Here is a 17,655-nt window from a genome sequence, read left to right as displayed (position 1 = left end):
GACACTCTTGGATAGACTGGTGGCACTTAAAGTTGATAAGACATTGGAACCGAATGAGATGAATTCAGGAATTTAAATCAATATGAACAACCTGCTTACTGATGTCCAGTTTGCATACTGCCAGGGTCACACAACTCCTGACTTCACTACAACTTTGATTCAAACATGAATAAAAGAGTGAATTCAGGAGATGAGGTGAAAGTGACAGGACTTAACATCAAGGACACGCTTAATGGAATATGGCTTCAAGGAGCCCTAGCAAAAATGGAATCAATGGGAATTGGGGACAAACTCTCCATTGGTTGTAAGTCACAGCCAACACAAAGGAAGATAATTGTGGTTATTGAAAATCAGTCATCTCAGCTCCAGGACATCCTGCAGAAGCTCACCATGGTACTGCCCTAGGCCCAACCATCTTCAATGGCTTCATCAATAACTTTCAGGTCATTAAGGTCATACTGGGGATGTTCGCTAAAGATCACACAATATTCAGCACAATTCATATCTGCTCAGATACTGAAGCAGTCCATGTTCAAGTTCAACAAAAGCTGGACAATATCCAGGCTTGGGCTGACATGTGTCAAGTGATAATCATGCCATGCATTACCAGGCAATGAACATTTCCAGTAAGAGATATTTAACCAAACCCCCCTCGATGTTACAATCACTGAATCCCCCAATATTAACATCCTTGGGGTTACCATTGACGACAAACTCAACTGGACATGCCACATAAACACAGTGGCTGCAACAGCAGGTCAGAGGCTAGGAATACTGCAATGAGTAACTCACCTCCTGACTCCCCAAAGCCTGATTGGAGGTGACACTACAAAGCTTGTCCACCATCTATATGGCACGTTAAGGAGTCTGATGGAATACTCATATTTATCTGGCATAGTGCAACTCCATTAACACTCAAGAAACTTGACAACATCCAGGGCAAAGCAACCACTTTACTGGCAGCACACCCACAAGCATCCACTTCCTGCACCACTGACGCCCAGTAGCTGCAGTGTGTACTACTTTCACTGCAGATATTTGCCTAAGCTCACAAGACAGCATCATCCAACCCATGATCACTTCCACATAGAAGGACAATGGCAGCAGATAAATGGCAACACCACCAACAGAATGTTCCCCTCAAAGCCATTCATCATTCTGACTTGCAAATATATCCCCGTTCCATCACTGTTGCTGGTTCAAAAGCTGGAATTCCCTCCCTAAAGCATTGTGGGTCAACCTACAATACATGGACTGCAGCAGTTCAAGAGGGCAGCCCACCAGTATCTTCTCAAGGATTACTAGGGATGGGTAATAAATACTGGCCCAGCTTGTGAGGCAAATGACATAAAAGGGAATAAAATAAAGGATGTTAATCGATTTAATGAGTCGACAAAATTGTGGCAAATGAATGTCAAGGTATGAACTCATCCACTTTGGACCACAGGACAGAGTCTTAAAGTCAGAGAGATGTACAGCACAGAAACAGACTCTTTAGTCCAGCTCATCCAGGCTGACCAGATATCCTAATCTAATCTAATCCTATTTGCCAGCACTTGCTCATATCCCTCTAAACCCTTCCTATTCATATATCCATCAAGATGCCTTTTAAATATTGTGATTGTATCAGCCTCCACCACTTCCTCTGGCAGCTCATTTCATACAAGCACCACCCTCTGCATGAAAACGTTGCCCCTTAGTTCCCTTTCAAATCCTTCCTCTCTCACCCTAAATCCAATGCCCTTTAGTTCTGGACCCCCCTGCCCCAGGAAAGGACCTTGTCCATTTACCCTATCCATGCCCCAAATGATTTTATAAACCACTAAAAGGTCACCCCTCAGCCTCCAACACTCTATCCCAGAATACTTAATAAATTATGGAAAAGATGGAAGCAGTAGAGGTCCAAAGACACTGTAAGGACCTGATGTATCATTAAAATGTCATAGACAGGTACAATAATAATCACAAAGATTAATGGAATTTGACTTTGTATCCAAAGGACTAGAATGCAAAGATTTAGAATTTGTGCTGCAGGCATATAAAACCTGGAGTACCGTGAGCAGTCCCAGGCACCACAACTTCTGAAGGATTAAAAATAGTTTCGGACAGAGTGCAGCATAGATCTTTTATATTGACATCTGGATTACTGCTGAATTAGAATCATATTACCATGCAACATAATTGTAAAACATAGCATTGAAAATCTTCGAATTATATATAGTTAGACAACAAATACATGTATAGTGCAGCATTTGTGAGTATAGCATATTTTATTTATTGATAAAATATGAAATTTAACAAGTTTTAACACCATAAACTGTAAAACTCAGAAGTAAATATACAATGAGTTGATTGACTACTTTAATAATTTCTATAAAATTATTCTGTGCACTCTATGAACAAAATATTGATTTTGCTTTATTAGAAATCATAAAAAATCCATGATGCTTGGGTTTTCACTTACTGTAATTATTTTTAAAAATGAACACATGATCTGATAGAAATTATGAATGAGTGAAATATTTCTCTGACAAAAATATGTTGCAAAATCTCTTGAAATATTTAATAAACAGTGTTTTTCAGAAGTTATAATATTCCGGTGCAAGATGAAAAGTTGTGTACCAAGGTATAACATGCTCATTTTACTCCCTCAGCAAGAAAAAAGTCACACAGAAATCAGGCAAATATCTAATCAAGTCAACTGATAAATGAGGTTCTGCTCAAAGTGTAAAGTAGGAAAATTATTCCTTGCTACTTGTCATAGACAGCTCATGGAATTCCAGATGTCATCATATAAAATTTATACAGATATTTTGCTTTGACTTCCAACAACATAATAAATAATTGTCTCCAGGTACTATACTTGTTGATTTATTGTGTTCATGAATAATTTCATCACACATCTTAAGGTGCTGACAGGTAAATATTAATGTTTTCATCTGCAGTTCAATTTCTGGTAGCTTAACCACATCATTACACTATAACTTTTTTTTAAAGGATCTAGAATGTATGACATTCAGGGCAAAAGACAATTTGTATTTGTATACTGCCATACCAGATGCTCAGTACAGCCATTGAATTACTTTTGAACTTTCACTGTTGTCATGAAAACAAACAATCCGATGTGGATAAATGATGGTCCAAACTGAATTTCCTGTCCCTAAATTTTAATGGTTTGACTTTAGCACTAAATTCACCAGACCAAGAAGAAAAAAAATATTGGAAGAGAAACAAAAAGGAGGGGGAAAGAACATTAATAAGGAAATTGAAATAAAAACAGAAAAAGAAGAAATTAAACATATTTCACAGTAAAATTCAAAGTATCACCAATAAGCAATGCATCTAAATGTAGGAACATATCTGCTAAAACCACGGAGAGAAACTCTTTTCAGGTTCCAGGTATGGTCTTAGCAATGATTGTTAATGATCTGCTGCTACTGGGACATTCAGAGCTGTTAACCAATTGTATTAGTTGGAAGCTCTCGAAGGTAGGAACTCCTCCCCAAACAGTGGCACAAGTGAAACAATGAATAGTCTGCTTGTGAGTCAAATGCTTGAACATACTGGCTTTCTTATGACTGGACTCACAACCAACCTTCAGCGTCCATTAGAATTCAGATCCAACATAACAACATCTATAGCAAAAGTGGGGTGACCCTGTCTATTTGAGACTGGCTGTCCCTCCCAAATATGCATCTTACCCAGAAATCTATAAACAATCTGCATAGCTATGTTATTGATGAACCTTTCTTTAAATCCAATCCTTAAAAATATCAATTGTCGCATGTTGTCCTCAAAATGTCCTCAAAAACCCTAGACAGATATGGAAAATCTGGAATAAAAACAGAAAATATTGGAAACAGAAAGTACTGGAAAAACTGACAACATCTGGCACCATTGTGGAGACAGAACAGAGTTAACATTTCACATTTAATATGACCCTTCTTTCGTGCTGAAGAGCAGTAGAGATGTAATGGATTTTGTACTGGAGGCAAGTGATTAGGGTCAGGTAGAATGAAAGGGAAGGTCAGTGATTGTTTACATGGGTGGGAGAAATTAAATAACAAAGATGTCAAGGGACAGAAGGCTAAGGGAGTGCTAATGGTTCTCGTAAATGCAGATTGATCCAGAGCAGGGGTATCTGACCTTTCCATGTTAGGAGCCTCATTTCAATTTTTTTTCCACAATCTAGAGAACCTGTAAGCAATTTCTGAAAGATTAAGATTGACACAACATTAAAAATGTTTTTTTAAAAAATTAAGGTATGTAGAGAACTTAAATGATTTTTTGAGCTAAAGAAATGTCAGAAGAGAAGCTCCCCATGTTTGGAGGAGTAGCTCCTTGCAGAACCAGTCTGAGCCACGGATCCTTATCTTGAACACTGGTCCATGAGCCAGATAGGATTCATTCCTGGGCTCGGCCCTGGCATGCAGGTCATATGTTCAACAGCCTTAGTCCAGACTAAATGTTAATGGTATGAAAATGAACAGCTCTGTTGGAAAGCAAAAGCATGAAAGCAAAAATATCAAAATTGTCTAATGCTGCTGAGTCCAGAAGGCTGTAAGTGAGAGGTGAGTTTCTGTTCTTTGAGCTTGCACTGAGCTGCACTGGCACACTGCTGGAGGTCGAGGACAGAAATGTCAGTGTGAGAGAAAGGGGCATGAATTAGAATTACAGGCAGCTGGAAGGTTGGGGTCATGCACATGAACGGAGCAGAGCTGTTCTGCAAGGTAGTCACCAAGTTAGAGCTTGATATCATCAGGGTTGAGGAGGTGACATTGTGTGCAGCAAATACTGTAGACGAGATTAAAAGAACTTTAGGAAAATTGTTGCGTCATCTGGAAAGGATGTTTGGGGCCTGGGACAGTGAGGACTGAGGAGCTAAAAGGGCAGGTATTACATGTCATGCGATTGCAAGGGAAGCTACCATGGGAAGCACATGACTTGTTGAGGACATTTGGAATGGAGAAACAGGGACAGTCACGATCTTGCTCTCCTACAAAACCTCTAAATGTATTTAAGTCACTTGTCATCTTTTCTTTAAAAGCCTCATTGGAATAGACATGGCTGGTTATCTTGCCTGATTTTGCACTGTTTGACTTCCAGCGGCTTGCACTAAATGTCAGGAACACAGGCAGAAGTATAAGGCCATGAACAGCTCCAAACGTTATGACAAGAAACATGATTTTAAAAAATGTCCTAAATATGTAACTTGCTGCAGCAGCCAGTACAACTACACCCAGTATGGTCGATAGGGCCCCTTGGATGATGGGATATCCAAGGCTGTATAATGCATCAATACTTCGTTCATTTGCAGTTTCTCTGTCACTAGACACAAATGCATATGAAATGTGAGCTGAAAAGTCCACAGAAAAACCAATACAAATGACCAGATTAATCATTGATATCGAATCTAAATTGACACCCCAAAACGTCATAAAACCAGCCACAGCCACTAAAACTGATGCAGTAGAAAATGTTACCCATATAGAGCAGATTGGATTAGGTATTAACAATAGCGCAATGATCAGCATTGCAGCAGCAGCAACAACTACATTCTGTATTGTGTTGGATACAATAACAAGATATTGATCAAAATAGATAAATGCAGGATGATACACCAGCAAAGGGATTTGACATTCCTGTGCCAGCTTTCTTAATTCAATCAGCATGTTTTTCTCAGCGACTGGAGTATTGACATTAATGGTCTGAATGAAAAAGCGAGAAGCATCAATTCTTTGCTTACTTTCTGAAAACCTAATGTCTTGTTTGAATGCAGGAACAATGTGAAACAATGTAGATACATTTCCCAAGAATGCATTTTTTTCCTGAATGTCTATTAACATCTGTTTAGTTATGGCAATGTACACACGAAGCCAGGATTCTGACAATTCAGGATCTACATACGAGTTGTTTTCCAATCTGCCCATGCAGGTTTCAATGTCATCCTGAACAGTGGAATCCCAATATTCCACGGGTTCAGTGACAGCAACCATAACATGTGGTCCATATTTTGAGAAAAAAGCACTTTGATCATCATAGAATTTAATCACATAAGAACCATCAAAGGCCAGATTTCTGAGATCAATTCCCTCTTTGATATTTATACAACCATAAATACTGACAGCCAAGTAACCAATGTATAGGACAACCACAAGTGCCTTGGTCCAAATGTTTGTGAGCCATGGACCATAATATTTCTGAAAGAAGAAATAAACTGGATGTTCTAGTTCGGCACCAGTCTCACTATTATAAGCTCCACCCACACAACACATTGAATAGCATTTAGAGTCTTCTGGTTCCTGATCACTTTTGACTTTTCTGAATGTCAGCCAATGCCTGTTGCTGGCTTCTCTTCTCCCGTTCAATGCAAGAACAGCTCCAAAAAATGTAATGTTATAAATGAAGCAAAACAGAACTGTTGTGCCTGTGTAAACACAGAATGACTGCACAGATCGAAAAGGTGTCATAATGCCAATATAAAAGGCCAAAACATCAGTCAGAGTGGTGATTGTAATAGAGATGGCTGCTTCAGCATATGTATCAGCAAGGCGATCTTCAATCTTATCTGTGACCTTGGTCTTTTGCCAACTGGCGAGCATAACAAACATATCATCTATACCAATACCTAGAGAAATGAGAGAAGTGCAGCAGTAATTATCAATCAATGACTGCAAACATTAGTATTTAAAATTTAACATTCTCATTTGAATGGTGCCTGATGAGAAAGCAATGCTTATTATCAAACTTTGTTTTATTGATTTCATGGGATATGGGCATCATTTTCTAGTTTTAGAACTACTTTTGTACTTTATTCACTTTGAATTGAAGGTAAATTTTCCATTTGCCTTCCCTATTACCTGCTGAACTTGTAAATTAACATTTTGTAATTGGATTTTATTCATTTTCAGAATATGGCCACCATTTATTGCCCATTCCTAATTTCCCAGAGGGCAGTTGAGAGTCACCCCCATTGCTGTGGGTTTAAAAACATATCCTATTCATTTACCCATCCAAATGCCTCCTCTACCATTTCCTCTGGTAACTCATTCCATACAGGTACCTCCATTGCATGAAAAATTGCCCTTTAGGTTCCTTTTAAATCCTTCTCCTCTCACATATGCCCTCTAGTTTTGGACTCTCCCACTCTTGGGAACAGACCTTTGCTATTTAGCCTATCCATGCCCCTCATGATTTCGTAAGTCTTTATAAGGTCATCCCTCAGCCTTCAACACTCCAGAGAAAAAAGCCCCAGCCCATTCAGCCTCTCGCCATTGCTCGAACCTTCCAGTCCCAGCAACGTACTTGTAAATCTTTTCTGCACCCTCTCAAGTTTAACAACATCCTTCCCACGGAAAGGTGACCAGAACTGAACATCATATTCCATCTGTGATGGGAACATTGTTGGAGTCTATATTCAAGCGTGGGATAACTGGATACCTTGAAAGTTTTTTCCCCATTAATCAGGGAAAACCAGCATGGACTTATAACAAGTAGGGCATGCCTGAGAAAATGCATTGTGTTTTTGGGGAAAAGTGACTCAGTTAGTAAAGGGGAATATCTTCAGATGTTGTTTATGTGAAATTACTGAAGGCACTTGATAAAGTCAAACATAAGAGACTGCTAACTAAAGTGCAAGCTCATGGAATTGAGGGCAAATTACTGGCATGGCTTGAAATTGTCAAGTGGCAAGCGACAGAAGGTAGGGAAAATGGGTAGGTACTCAAATTGGCAGAATTAACCAGTGGTGTCCATAGGGATTTGTGTTTGGGCCTCAATCATTCATTAACATTATTTACTAATGACTTGGATCATGGCATGGAAAATTATATATCCATATTTGCTGAAAACATAATGCTAAGTTGCATGGTAGACAGTATGATGATAGCATAAAATTACAAAGGGTTATTGATAGACTAGGTGAATGGGCAAATCTTTGGCAAATGGAGTTAAATTTAAGGAGGTGTGATATTGTATATTTTGGACCAAATGAAGGATCAGGGTACTTTCTAGATGATACGAAGTTAAATTCAGTCTTAACCCAAAGAAACTTGGGCATCTAGGTATGTTAATCTTTAAAATGTCACAAACAGGTGCAAAATAAACTCTAGAAAGTGAAAGGAATGTTGGCTTTTATAGCTCAAGGTGTGGAGTACAAGGTTACAGAAGTTATGCTGTAGTTATATAAATCCTACTTGAAATACTGTGAGCAGATTGGGCACCACACCTGAGGAAGGATATCTTGGACTTGGAGGACATATAATGTAGGTTTACAAGAATGATATCTGGACTTTAGGGATTAGGTTAAGAGGAGACATTGTACAAATTTGGCCTGTTTCCTCTTGAATTTAGAAGATTTAAGGGGTGACCTGATTAAGATCCTCAAGATATTTACAAGCAAAGACAGGGTAGATAAAAATAGACTATTTCCACTAGTTAGGTTTTGAGAACTAGGGAACATAGTCTGAGAATTAGGGTCAGGTTGTTCAGGCGAGATGTTAGGCAGTGCTTCTATAAAGAAAAGGTGCTTGATGTTTGAAACTCCCATCTACAAAAAACAGTGGATGTGGGATCAGCTCGTAATTTTAAATCTGAAATAAATATTCTTACCAGACCATAGGGGTTGCTCTCTCATGAGAGAGAAGTGATAGGTGGTGATTTAACCTAAGGGCCACCAGACCTCAGGCGAGGGAAGAGGTTGAGAAGAAGAGTCCTTCATGGTAACCTCAAACCAGTGATGGGAGTTGAACCCATGCTGTTGGCATCACACTGCTCTTTAAACCAACGATCCAGCCAACTGTTAAGCAAAAGTATTAAGGGATATGGGCCAAAGGTAGGTGTACGGGGTTAGGCCATAGATCAGCCATTATCTCATTGAATGACAGAACAGGCTCAAGGGATTGAATGGCCTATTCCTGTTCTGATGGTCCTATGCAAAATCATTGTAATTTGATCATACTTATACATATTTGTAATGTAAATATTACTGACCTAGAATCAGAAAAGGTGCATTGGCGGTATTGATAGCAAATTTCATCCCACAATGTAACAGCAGTCCAAATCCTGACAGTACAGCTAATCCAGCCGATATAACTCCCAGAGCAGCGACCCATACCTTATTCCTCACAGAGTCCAACCTGAAAATAAATTTGATAACCTCTCTAACACAACAGATTTTTTTTCTATGAAGTATTCCATGAAAGCATGTTATAAATAATCATGAAAAAATAATTTTTACCTCATACAAGATACGATAGAAAAGAATATTGAAAGAAAATATGTGACAGAGAACAAAGGAATAATTTTCTTAGCCGTCCCTTCAAATTCTTCTTGTCTTGAGATGGATGTGAAATAGGAAACCTGGAATTCAGGAATAAAGGTTAGTAATTATCAGAGATACTCTCAAGTTATTTTCAGAAAACAATGTCCTGAGCAGCTGTGGTATGTAGGAACTGGTGGGTGCTGGAGTAATCCATGGTGACCACATCTGCAACAAATATCAGCTGCTCCAGGATATGAACTCAGAGCTAATGAGCTGTGGTCCAAGCTGCAGACACTGCAACACATAGGGACATCCCTTTTGGTCTGGGAGATTCTTGGAATGAAAGAGGAAGGATCCAGTTGTTGTGGTTGATGTAGGCACTAACGAAAAGGTAGGACTAGGAAAAAGGTTCAGCTGTTGGATTACGAGCAGCTCGGGGTCTACATTTAAAATAATCTCTGTATTACTCCCTGTGCCAGGTGCAAATTGGCAAAGGCAAATCAGATCAGAGAAGTAAATGTGCGCCTCAAAGATTGCTGTGAGAGAAATGGGTTCTGATTCACCGGCTGCTGGCCCCAGTACTGGGGAAAGAGAGAGCTGTTCCACTGGGATGGACTCCATTTGAACTATGCTAGAACCTGAATCCTGGGGAATTGTATAACTAGGGTTGTAGATAGGATTTCAAAATGTAAAGAAGGGGAGGGCTAAATTGAAGATAAGTTTAAAAACATCAAAAGGAAAAGGAAAAGAGAGAACAGAGTTGCAGGAAAGAGGTGAACACCAATCACAGAGTGACATGGACGATTGGGAATTATATACAGAAAGTAGAAACAGGTTAAGTAATAATATATCAAAATTTAGGACTCTATTTGAGCATTAAATAAGGCCTTTTAGTGAACCTGTTCAGAGATTGCATGACACACCTCTTGAGCAGATGGGACTTGATGCCAGACTTTCTGGTCAGGGGTAGGGACATTACCACTAGACCATAAGAACCCTCAAGACTCTTGATTTGAAAGTATTGTGGAGTCAAGAACTGCCAACTAGTGGCTGTGCTGGAGCACTGCCACCAATCCTCATTTCTTGTTCTTTTCTTTGAATCAGTCTCTTCAGATGTGTTCTGAAACCATGGTATTTTTATTTGACGTGTTCAGAGATGTCATGACACACCTCTGGAGTAAGGTAAAAACAATGACTGCAGATGCTGGAAACCAGATTCTGGATCAGTGGTGCTGGAAGAGCACAGCAATTCAGGCAGCATCCGAGGACAGGCAAAATCGACGTTTCGGGCAAAAGCCCTTCATCAGGAATAAAGGCAGAGAGCCTGAAGTGTGGAGAGATAAGCTAGAGGAGGGTGGGGGTGGGGAGAGAGTAGCATAGAGTACAATAGGTCAGTGGGGGAGGAGATGAAGGTGATAGGTCAGGGAGGAGAGGGTGGAGTGGATAGGTGGAAAAGGAGCTGGGCAGGTCGGACAAGTCCGGACAAGTCAAGGGGACAGTGTTGAACTGGAGGTTAGAAACTAGGATGAGGTGGGGGAAGGGGAAATGAGGAAGCTGTTGAAGTCCACATTGATGCCCTGGGGTTGAAGTGTTCCGAGGCGGAAGATGAGGCGTTCTTCTTCCATGCATCTGGTGGTGAGGGAGCGCCGGTGGAGGAGGCCCAGCACCTCCATATCCTCGGCAGAGTGGGAGGGGGAGTTGAAATGTTGGGCTACGGGGCGGTTTGGTGCGGGTGTCTCGGAGATGTTCCCTAAAGCGCTCTGCTAGGAGGCGCCCAGTCTCCCCAATGTAGAGGAGACGGTTAGGATCTGAAACCAGGTCTTCTGGCTGATAGATAAGGACTTACCACAGAGCCAGGGTTAAATAATTTATTCAAGTTCTGGGCTGTGTTACTTACACATTTCCAGCTTATTACACTTCTCTTGGGCTGGTGTACATGATTCTGGTCCTTTAGGCTCAAACGGAGGGGCACTACTATTGTGTACAACAGCCTTCAAGGCTCTTTATTTGAATACGTTTTCTAACCAACTTGTTCAAAGATGTTGCTATACAACTCTGGGGCCTGGGGTCTCCTGGCTCAGAGATGGAACTCTACCACTGTACCACCATTGCCTAAGGTTCTTTATTTCAATGTATACAGCATTCATGGGAAACAGATCAGTATAATCCTTCCAGCTGGATGACAGGGGGATGTCTTAGACGTTGCTTGTGTGGTTAACTCTGTGAAAGACATAAAATAAGGTTAAGAAGGCAAGGAGGGAGAGTTTGCAATGGCCACCAACATAGAGTGAAATTTGTATCGTTAATAACGGCCATTTTCTTTGCTATAGTATTGGAGAGAAAAATGATGTTGGAGATGAAGGGTAGCTACCAAGGACAGAAAGGCCAAGGGATTTCCTTTTGAGGAAGATAGCGATGTCAGAGCTGAAGAGGAGGGAGATGGAACAGATGGCAATATTAATCATCATGGGGACCACAGTTTGGTTATCCATTTGGTAGGAATATGGTAATTCTGCAATTGTAAACAAACTTTACAGACAAAAACACAGTACTGGAATATGTGGCCCAGGGAAATCTACAATGATGAATGGCTAAGCCTATCATTTGAATGTTCACCCGCGTCCCTTAAAGTTAAGGAAATGGAGATGACCAGCTTTTTGAGCTATTTTCTGTTCTGAAGAAAAGTCACACTGGACTGAAGATATTAAGTTTGCTACTCTTTCCACAGATACTGCCAAACCTGCTAAGTTTCTCACTTCCTATTTTTATTTTAGATTTGTAGTATCAGGAGTATTTTGCTTATATTTGAGATGACCACCATACCAGGGTGAGGTAGAGTAATGGAGACAATAGTATCAAAATTGGAGATGAACCCACATTCATAGGAAGATCACCCAATCAGGGAAATCAGGCTGGGAACCCCAATAGCCAAAGTTGAAGTAATGAATTAAACTGGTGTAAGCAATCCAGGAAAATACGCGTGGACCTATGGTGAGGGAAGCATGAATGCCCATCCTGGACCCATGTCAATCATTTGAAAAACTTGACAAATTCCATAAGAGATACCTTCAGTGATCCTATGAAGGTCAACTGAATGGGCCTGCTTCGGCCTCCAAGCAGTGAAAGGAATGAACTTGAAAACTTCCTCAGTCTTAGAATTCTCATGCTTTATTTTAATTCCCTCCATGGTCTCTTGCTTCTCTGTCTCTGTAGGCTCTTCCAGCTCTATAATTCTCTCAAATATCTGCACTCACCTAATTCTGGCTTCTTCAGCATCCCTGCATTAAATTGCTCCTGCATTGTAGGTGGCGTTTTCAGCTGTCTAGGCTTCAAGCTTTGGATTTCCCTTCCTCAACCTCATCACCTCTCTCCTCTTCATTACACTCCTCAAAGTTTACCTTTGACTGAATTCCTGATCAGCCCCTAATGACTTCTCATCTTCATGTCATTTCAGATTTATACTGCTTCTGTAAAGACTTTCAGAAATAGATGCACATGAAAAACTCACCATAATACTCTCCTGATCTTTCAGTTTGTTTGGAAAAACCTGAAGGAAATTCTTCAGCCACAGCAAACTGAGGGTTTTCACGTTATCATTATCTTCTTGTAAATAATAATCCAGTCTAATAGCCTTTGCTTTATTAATATAATTTTGATCTTGGTCAACACCTCCAACAGCCAAACCAATAAAAGTCTTATTCATCGTAGGGTAAGAAATGCTTGTGTTGGTTGCTAGGCTGTGATTTATAATATTTAAAATTTCATTTCCAAAGCACGAGTTTGCCATCCGTGTACAAAGAGAAGAATAGCTGTACGTGACACCTTCTTTATTGTTGATGCTGAGCTGCTTTACGTCGGCATCAAGTGACAGAATCTCTTGAAATGCAGCAGCTGTCAAGATATTGTCATCTTTCGATACAGCAATGAAAGAAGCAAACACCCCCTCTGTGTAAAGTCTCTGACCGGAGAAGAATTCAGAATCAGTGGTTGGAAAATGTTTTTTAATGAACTCTCTCTCAGATTTTGCTGGTCCATATATGGGCGTAAATTGCTCTTCTATGTCATTGCTTTCAAGTCTCTGTAAAGAAGAAAAGCCCGAACCCAGAGCAGCAGAAAGTATCAGAGGAAACGTGAGGAAGCACCAGGAATATTTACTCACGAGGACTCCAAGTTTACGGAAAGCCCGGCGGAGAGGTTTCTCGATGCAATTTGCCCTGAACTGAGTCATGCTGAGAGATACAATAGTAAAACAAAACCTGGTTCCACAAACGTTCACCTCAACATGGTCCAGTGTTTACTGGGAAAAAAAAACAACTTTTCTAGAGATAAGCTGGATGCTGCTGCTTCACTGAGCTGCTGGAATGAAATCACACAGTCAGAACTGTTCAGGACTGCTTCTGAGTCCATTTATTTTGAAAACACTTTCGCCGGTGACTCTGGAGACGGTCCTGATTTAGCTGTTAGGTCTTCCCTTCTGTTCAGTTAGAGTTCAATAATGTAATGATTAAGCAAGTCTGTTCCCTGAGTACTGATGTATGAAACTTCGGGGGAGTATTAGGTCATTCTATGCCGGAATGAAAGATTGAGGAAGTAAACTGTGATAGGCTAAGGCAGCAGGGTTTGTGAGACATCAGGCTGATCTTTCAGGCTTTGCCAAGGACAGGTGTCAAAAATATCATTGCTGGCAGGGGGGGGGGGGGGGGGGGGAAGTGGGGGAATTCCAGGACTGTGACCCAGCAACAGTGGAAGAACAGTCTTACAGTCCCAGATCATGACGGTGTGTGACCTGGAGGGGAACTTACACGCAGATGTGTCCTCCTTCATTTGCAGCAGTGTTGTTCTTGGTGGTAAAGATCATGAATTTGAAGGGTCTGCCTAAATAGGCTTGGTTAGTTCTTGCAGTAAATGTTGTAAATCGTGCCCATACCTGCCACTGTGCATTAGTGGTAGAGTTAGTGAATGTTGAAAGTGATAGATGGTGTACCAATCAAATGGGCTGCTTTGTCCTGGATAGTGTGGAGACTCGTGAATGTTGTTGGAGCTACACTCCGGGTGATTCGAAAGTATTCCAACTTCTGCTTACTTTCAGTGACCAGCATGCAAGGACGTTCAAGCCTCAATGCATCTCACTGTTTCCTAAACTATCACCATTCAGATAATAATCTGCCTTCCTGTTTTTGCTACCAAAGTGGAGAACCTCACATTTAGCCACCTTATACTTCATCCGCCATGCATTTACCCATTCACTAACTTGTTCAAAATGTACTGAAGCATCTCTCTATTTTTGAACAGATAAGTAATGTAGTCTGGATGTTATTGAAACGGATTTCCAGAAGGCACTTGACAAATTCCATAAGGTACTGTTAACTAAAATTGAACTGACAGAATTGAGGGCCTATCTTTCAGCAGACAGAGACAGGGCATTAAAATAAAGAACTCAAATTGGCAGAATATAATGAGTGATGTTCCACAAATATCTGTGATGGCTGGGAGCTGGGACCCTGATTATTTATTGTATTCATGAATGATTTAAATGATGGGATACATAACCATATATTCAAATTAACAAAGTACTAAAAAGATAAGACCATAAGACATAGGAGTGGAAGTAAGGCCATTCGGCCCATCGAGTCCACTCCGCCATTCAATCATGGCTGATGGGCATTTCAACTCCACTTACCCTCATTCTTCCTGTAGCCCTTAATTCCTTGTGACATCAAGAATTTATCAATCTCTGTCTCGAAGACATTTAGCATCCCGGCCTCCACTGCACTCCGCGGCAATGAATTCCACAGGCCCACCACTCTCTGGCTGAAGAAATGTCTCCGCATTTCTGTTCTGAATTTATCCCCTCTAATTCTAAGGCTGTGTCCATGGGTCCTAGTCTCCTCACCTAACGGAAACAATTTCCTAGCGTCCACCCTTTCCAAGCCATGCATTATCTTGTAAGTTTCTATTAGATCTCCCCTTAATCTTCTAAACTCCAATGAATACAATCCCAGGATCCTCAGCCATTCCTCGTATGTTCCTTGTAAGATGGGGCAGCATTATAAAAATAAGAATGTAAAAAAATGTTAATCAGTTTAATGAATGAATAAAACTGTGGCAGATGGATTTCAAGATAAGTTAGTGTGAAATTGTCCACGTTGGCCCACAAGATGTATCAGAATACTTACTGAATTGTGAAAAGATGAAGCCATGGAGGTCCAAAGACACTGAAAAGTTCTAATATATAAATCATTAAAATGTCACAGATAGGTACAACAACAACCACAAAAACTAATGGAATCCTGACTAGAATGCAAACATTTAGAAGTCATGCTGCAGCTCTATAAAAGCTGGAGTGCCATGAGCAGTTATGGATACTACATCTTAGGAACGGTAAAAATAATGTCAGAGAGCATGCAGCATAGATCTTTTGTATTGACACCATGGCTACTGCTGTATTGGATCATACTATTATGTAACATAATTCAAATTCAGATTGAAAGAGTGAAGACAGAGTTGCATGCAAGAGTTTTAGAGTTGGGCATGGGTAATTATACAGGTCTAAGCAAAGTGTTGGCCCAAGGGGTGGGGGAATCCAAACTTAGAGGGCATAGTTTTAAGGTGAGAGGGGAAAGATTTATAAGGGATCTAAGGGGAAACCTTTTCATGCAGAGGGTGGTGCACGTATGGCATGAGCTGCCAGAAGAAGTGGTGGAGGCTAGTATAATTAAAACATTTAAAAGTTATCTGGAAGGGAAAAAGAATCAGAAGGATTTAGAAGAACATGGGCCAAATCTGTCAAATGGGACTAGATTCATTTAGGATATCTGGTCCACATGGATTGAAGGGTCTGTTTCTGTGCTGTTTATCTCTAAGACTCTACGACTGTAAGTGAACTGGACAAAATAGTAAAGGGCAGGACTGTTGAAGAACAGTGGCAAGTGCTTATGGAGATAATTTAAAATAAAACCTCTCAATTAAAATGTACTCCCGAGAGCCATAGAATTGTACAGTATGGTCCAACCCGTCCAAGCCGACCAGATATCCCAACCCAATCTAGTCTCATCAGCCAGCACCCGGCCCATATCCCTCCAAACCCTTCCTATTCATATATCCATCCAAATGCCTCTTAAATGTACCAGCCTCCACCACATCCTCTGGCAGCTCATTCCATACACGTACCACCCTCTGCGTGAAAAAGTTACCCCTTAGGTCTCTTTCATATCTTTCCCCTCTCACCTTAAACCTATGCCCTCTAATTCTGGACTTCCCTACCCCAGGGAGAAGACTTTGTCTATTTATCCTATCCATGCCCCTCATAATTTTGTAAACCTCTACAAGGTCACCCCTCACCCTCTGACGCTCCAGGGAAAACAGCCCCAGCCTGCTCAGCCTTTCCCTGTAGCTCAAATCCTCCAACCCTGCAACATCCTTGTAAATCTTTTCTGAACCCTTTCAAGGTTCACAACAACTTTCCGATAGGAAGGAGACCAGAATTGCAAGCAATATTCCAACAGTGGCCTAACCAATGTCCTGTACAGCCGCAACGTGACCTCCCAACTCCTGTACTCAATACTCTGACCAATAAAGGAAAGCATACCAATAGCCTTCTTCACTATCCTATCTACCTGCAACTCCACTTTCAAGGAGCTATGAACCTGCACTCCAAGGTCTCTTTGTTCAGCAACACTCCCTAGGACCTTACCATTAAGTGTATAAGTCCTGCTAAGATTTGCTTTCCCAAAATGCAGCACCTCGCATTTATCTGAATTAAACTCCATCTGCCATTCTCAGCCCATTGGCCCATCTGGTCCAGATCCTGTTGTAATCTGAGGTAACTCTATTCGCTGTCCACTACACCTCCAATTTTGGTGTCATCTGCAAACTTAATAACTGTACCTCTTATGCTCGCATCCAAATCATTTAAGTAAATGACAAAAAGTAGAGGGTCCAGCACCAATCCTTGTGGACTCCACTGGTCACAGGTCTCTAGTCTGAAAATCAACCCTTCACCAACACCCTCTGTCTTCTACCTTTGAGCCAGTTCTGTATCCAAATGGCTAGTTCTCCCTGTATTCCATGAGATCTAACCTTGCTAATCAGTCTCCCATGGGGACCCTTGTCGAACACCTTATTGAAGTCCATATAGATCAGATGTACTGCTCTGCCCTCATCAATCTTCTTTGTTACTTCTTCAAAAAACTCAATCAAGTTTGTGAGACATGATTTCCCATGAACAAAGCCATGTTGACTATCCAGAATCAGTCCTTGCCTTTCCAAATACATGTACATCCTGTCCCTCAGGATTCCCTCCAACAACTTGCCCACCACCAAGGTCAGGCTCACTGGTCTATAGTTCTCTGACTTGTCTTTACTGCCCTTCTTAAACAGTGGCACCACGTTTG

The 17,655-nt window shown here is 40.8% G+C and overlaps 1 protein-coding gene across 1 annotated transcript; it reads right to left on the bottom strand.

The window, feature by feature from the left end:
- Positions 1 to 2,259: 2,259 nt before the first annotated feature.
- On the bottom strand, positions 2,260 to 13,695 carry LOC122550055 (patched domain-containing protein 3-like). The gene is made up of 4 exons (XM_043690513.2): positions 12,771 to 13,695; positions 9,239 to 9,360; positions 8,992 to 9,137; positions 2,260 to 6,628 (listed from the first exon to the last, which is right to left on the bottom strand). The coding sequence occupies exons 1-4, from the start codon at positions 13,488 to 13,490 to the stop codon at positions 4,818 to 4,820; spliced, it is 2,799 nt and encodes a 932-aa protein (XP_043546448.2). The 5' UTR covers positions 13,491 to 13,695; the 3' UTR covers positions 2,260 to 4,817.
- Between the last annotated feature and the right edge of the window lie 3,960 nt (positions 13,696 to 17,655).

The sequence above is a fragment of the Chiloscyllium plagiosum genome, unplaced genomic scaffold (assembly GCF_037043375.1).
Source record: "Chiloscyllium plagiosum isolate Xiang-an unplaced genomic scaffold, Cpla_swu_hap1 HiC_scaffold_5, whole genome shotgun sequence".
In the NCBI taxonomy this organism is placed as follows: Eukaryota; Metazoa; Chordata; class Chondrichthyes; order Orectolobiformes; family Hemiscylliidae; genus Chiloscyllium; species Chiloscyllium plagiosum.
This window is presented reverse-complemented; position numbering and strand designations above follow the sequence as displayed.

What these genes read in the sequence shown, in the direction of transcription:
- LOC122550055 (XM_043690513.2), bottom strand. Translation starts at nt 13,490, where the DNA reads ATGACTCAGTTCAGGGCAAATTGCATCGAGAAACCTCTCCGCCGGGCT. An exon ending in TCTATCGTATCTTGTATGAG is followed by an intron (nt 9,138 to 9,238) that starts GTAAAAATTATT and finishes ATTTATTTTCAG; the next exon opens with GTTGGACTCTGTGAGGAATA. An exon ending in TGCACCTTTTCTGATTCTAG is followed by an intron (nt 6,629 to 8,991) that starts GTCAGTAATATT and finishes TCATTTCTCTAG; the next exon opens with GTATTGGTATAGATGATATG.